Genomic DNA, 4971 nt, shown 5'->3' on the forward strand with positions numbered 1-4971 from the left:
AAGTAAATATGATATAATGTTATATAATAAAAACAATAAATTTGGAAAACCAAATTGGAGTCAAGTTGTTAAGGACTTTAGCTGCAAACAAAGAAGTTTGGATTTCATTATTGAACGAACAAGGAGTCACAGGATTTCGTGAAGTAGTGGAGTACTCTGGTCAGATCCACATTTGGGGAATATTTTTAAAAGGCTCTATGTGCATTTGGATTTTTCTCTGATAGGAGCTCCAACAAAGATGATTTTTAGGGCAGTTTCTTTACTACTTACAGAAAAATCTGATACGAAATAAGGTTATAATGTACAACAAATCTGTAGTTATTTTGGGTAATTTTAGTTTTTATCCCATTCTTGTCCCTCAGGTAGAAACTGAGACTTTGGCACACTAGACACATTACTCATCCAATGTCTCCAAATATGGGGCCATTTGGTTCAAATAAGTAGGGTCTATGATACATTTGAAACGATCTTCCTCAGTGAATTCTTCATGAGCACATTCTTCCAAGCTGCTTTCACATCTCTGTTTCTCAGACTATAGATGAGTGGGTTCAGCACAGGACTCACAAAAGTATAGAACACAGCTATGATTTTGGATTCCTCAACACTTTTATCAGTGGGTGGTCTCACATACATGCAGAAGAGAGTCCCATAAAACAAAGTAACAGCTATGAGGTGAGAACCACAGGTGGAGAAGGCCTTCCTCCTTCCCTCAGCAGAGCGAATACGGAGAATGGCTGCCAGGATGAAAGCATAAGAAATGAGAATGATGGCAAGTGAGTTGGAGAGGTTGAACCCAGCTGAGATGAACATGGCATGTTCTTTGACATAGGTATCAGAACAAGACAGCTTGATGAGAGGGGGGTCAGCACAGTAGAAGTGGTTAATGACATTGGATCTACAGAAGGACAAGCGGAATGTCAGGATAGACTGGAGAAGACCATCAGAGAAGCCATAGACATAGGGGAAGGTAGCCAGGCAGATGCAGACTCTCCTGGACATCTTCACACTATAGTGTAGTGGGCTGCAGATGGCGACATAGCGATCGTAGGCCATGGCTGCCAACATGTAAAACTCAGTGAGCAGCAAAGCGATGAAAATGTAACACTGCACAAAGCAACCAGCAAAGGAGATGGTCTTCCTTTCAGATAAGAAATTAGCTAGCATCTGGGGGGTCGCATTGGAGGAATAGCACACATCTACAAAAGCCAAGTTAGTAAGAAAAAAGTACATGGGAGTATGAAGACGGGGCTCAAATTTGATCAGCACAATCATTCCAAGATTTCCAAACAGGGTCAGAATATAGATTCCAAGAAAACCCACAAACAGAATATGTTGTAGTTCAGGACAATCTGTGAGTCCGAGGAGAATAAATTCTGTTACTCTGGTGCTATCGTTTTGGTTTGACATTTCTCCAGGTCTCTGTGGTCTTCTGGTATCAATGGAAACAAAGGAGAAATGAATCCAAGGTCATGTAATTTGGCTCTTTGCATTTCACAGAACATTTTCTTCATAAGAACCCTAAGCAACATAGAGAGTGAATGCTACCTTGATGATTTTACTAAGAAGGAAAAAGACCCGTTAAAAATAAAATATCTGCCCAATATTACAACGTAAAAGCATCTGGAATTACATGTAAGTTTGTTGCCACTAAGTATATTATTAACCCATTAATGCACACTGCATTTCTTTTTGAAGAAATTTGCAAAATTTTCTTGTGCTTCAGACTGTCATTTTCTCTTTCTATAGGCCTTCTCTTCTAAACACACACACACACACGCACGCACACACGTACACACGCACACACACACAAACCCCTACATATAAACACACATAAAAATGCACAAAAACATAAATCCTAATGTTTTGCCCTTAAGCAGCAAAATTGAAAGGCTTTAAGAGTTTTGATTTGAGGATTTCAAAGTTAGAAGGGATTCCAAACTCACTACTATTTATCAATAGCATTGCATGGCAGCCAAGATATTGAATATAAATGGTTTTATATACAAATACACCTATAGTGTCCTAGACTGTGAAAGAAATTTTACCTGGTCATGATGCATCTGGAATTTTTTGTTCATTTCTATGAACAATATTTTATGAAGAGGAGAATTGTAAATGACCTCATCTTATGAAGATCAGTTCCAAAAATATTTAACTGGGGAAGAGAAAAATTTGGGACATGACAGCTGTATTCAATTACTTAAAAGACTGCTATATGGAAAATTGACCTGTTACTAATCCTAATTTTCTAATTCCACTTCTATTTAATTTCTTCTGTAGTAGTGAAGTGGCTTAAAAACTCACAAGCTTTTAGAATATTTAGGGGGAGAGATGGAGTGGTTCTTGGAGTACAGCTGAAACTAGTCCCCAAACTTGGATTGGGAATGTGCAGGATTATGCTAAAGTATATTAATATATCATCACAAAAATACACAACAGCAGTGAAAGACTGTCCTGTACCATTGTTTGAGTGTTTTTCTGATGAGTTTGGTGGAGTAGGGGGAAGGGAGAAATGGGAGCAGGATGAAGTTGTCTAAAGGAAGAAGAAAGACTGTATTTTCAGAAGATGACATAGATGCTTAACCAAATCCTTGCAGCAGGTAAGGTATTTAAACTAGGTTTCTTCTAAGTTATTCCCCCACTGCCAGAAAGTCACAATTGAGGGAAGATGTTGGAGGAACATCTCCCTGTAATCCCCAATCTTTCCTTAGCAGGAAAGTGTCCCCACATCTCTCCCTTCAGCTCAATGTAGAGGCAGGGCTCCAGTTAATTATTTTTCAATGTATATGCCATTAAACAATTCCTTACCTTTTTATCATTGACCTCAATAGCAGATTTTCCCTGTGTAATGCAGAGAAATGAGTTCGGGATCTGAAGTCAAATAGTCTTGGTTCAAAAACCAACTCTCACTGACATTCAGTAAAATACTTGTAAACCTCCCGTCTCCTCTCTGTAAAAGGGGTACACTAATGCCTGTCTCCCTCTTTTATCTGCATTCCATTCTATCCATAAAGGCAGCTGGGAATGATTGACAGAGCAGTGGATGTGAAGTAAAAAGACTTGGCTTGGAGTCTTACTAGCTAGCTGTATGTCCTTGGGCAAATCAGTTATACTCTCCAAGCCTGTTTCCTCATCTTCCAAAAAAGGGAAGTTAGATGAGGTGATTTCTGAGGTCTGAACCCTATGACCCTGTGATGAAATGGAATCCTAGATGGGAATATACTCAATAATGCTAAGGCATTTTCTCAGTAACACCCCTGATTACTAACCATTGAGATGCAAAGGATTAATGGGTGATTCCATAGATTTCATTCTAATTATTAGACAGATGTTCCAGAAACCTTTGAGATCGACTATCTAAGCCCCTCATTTTGCAGATGAAGAAACTGAATCCCAGAGAGCTTAAGTGATTTCCATAAGGTTTACACAGGTTGTAATAGGTTGCCGCAGAACCAGGATTCAAACCCAGATTTACTGCCCCCAGATTCTGTGTTCTCTGAACTAGATGGATTTGTCTGTATACATTTCATTTGGTTAGAGAAAGAGAAGACGGAGGAACTGCTTCAGTTCCAGCCTTATCTCCCAACATAGGCAGTTTCTTTTCTTTTTACAGAACATTTTCAAATATTCCTGTCATTACTAACCCAGTGATTAACACCTTGGTCACTCCTTCCTCAATTCTACAGAAAATTCAAAATAAAATATTGATGATCAGCTCCAGTCATCCCCCCTCTTCCTTTACCAACAGTGATAGAGCACATGCACATACACACACACACACACACACACACACACACAAAGTTCATTCATACACAGAATTTTAAAACTGAAAGGGCTCCTGGAGCTTATCTAATAGGACAGAATTGCGTTCCTGGGAGAAGTGATTCCTCAGAAGTCACCTAACTAATTAATTAATTAATGAATAATAAATGCAGACTGGAAACCCAGGCCTCCTCATTTATAGTGCAGAATGCTTTCTACACTTTGTATATACTTGTGTTTAGAGACAATGTGGTATAGCAGAAGTTGCCTTCAACGTGAAGTCATGCACTTATGCATGAATCTCAGTGCTCAGTGTTTCCACTGGATCTCTGTGTGACCTTGAGAATCAATTCATGTCTAAAAGCATCAGTTTTTTTCATGTCAATGTTCTCAATGTTCTCTCATTCCCTCCCCCACCCTCTCTCCCCTCTGTCTCTCTCTGTCTCCCTGTCTCTGTCTCTCTCTCTCCGTGTGTGTCCCTCTTCTTCCTCTCTGTCTCTGTATCTGTCTGTCTATGTCTCTCTCTTTATTCTTCCTTTCTGTCTCTGTCTGTCTGTCTCTGTCTCTGCCTCTGCCTCTCTCTTTCTTCCTCTTCTCGCCCTCTCCCCTTCTTTGTCTCTTTCATTTAGAGACATTAATATATTGCATCACTATCTCTAAATCTGGTAACAAAAATTTTAGTGATTTCAGTTGCATCATCCCATCATCTCTTTTTTCAGGAGTCAACACTTCTCATTTTGTTTTCTTTTTTTCTTTCCTACTTTTATTATATTGTCCACTCATTCCAGACAGTTATTCTAATGATGGCCCTGAAGGCATCTTCAAGGAATTTTTTCAGTCTTTTAGGTTTATTTTAAGTCTTTAGAAATAGGTTTTCCAAAGATAAATGACAACTTTTAAAATCTTTATCCATAGTATTTGATAGCCCATGGAAGATGGCAGCTGCCACTCTATTTACTGTACCTCAGTCTAAAGCAAACTTTGTCCTTCACCAGTCATATAATGTCCTTCTCATCAAGATCAGGTTAGTCATGATAAAAAAGCCTCGGGTTCCTGGAGACATTGAATGTCCACACCTCACTGCAAAGCAAAAGAAAACTCTGTCTGAATCTCCCCAGCCTGTAAAAGGTAGAAGCATTTATATCTGTGTCTGAGAAACTGAATTTGTTCCCTGAAGAACACATATCTCAAAAGGACCAAGAAATTACA

The 4971-nt window shown here is 39.0% G+C and overlaps 1 protein-coding gene across 1 annotated transcript; it reads right to left on the reverse strand.

Moving 5' to 3' along the window:
• Positions 1–447: 447 nt before the first annotated feature.
• Positions 448–1407, reverse strand: LOC118853478 (olfactory receptor 5M11-like). The gene has a single exon (XM_036763584.1). It carries the CDS (start codon positions 1405–1407, stop codon positions 448–450), a length of 960 nt encoding a protein of 319 aa, XP_036619479.1.
• Between the last annotated feature and the right edge of the window lie 3564 nt (positions 1408–4971).

The sequence above is a fragment of the Trichosurus vulpecula genome, chromosome 6 (genome assembly GCF_011100635.1).
Source record: "Trichosurus vulpecula isolate mTriVul1 chromosome 6, mTriVul1.pri, whole genome shotgun sequence".
In the NCBI taxonomy this organism is placed as follows: Eukaryota; Metazoa; Chordata; class Mammalia; order Diprotodontia; family Phalangeridae; genus Trichosurus; species Trichosurus vulpecula.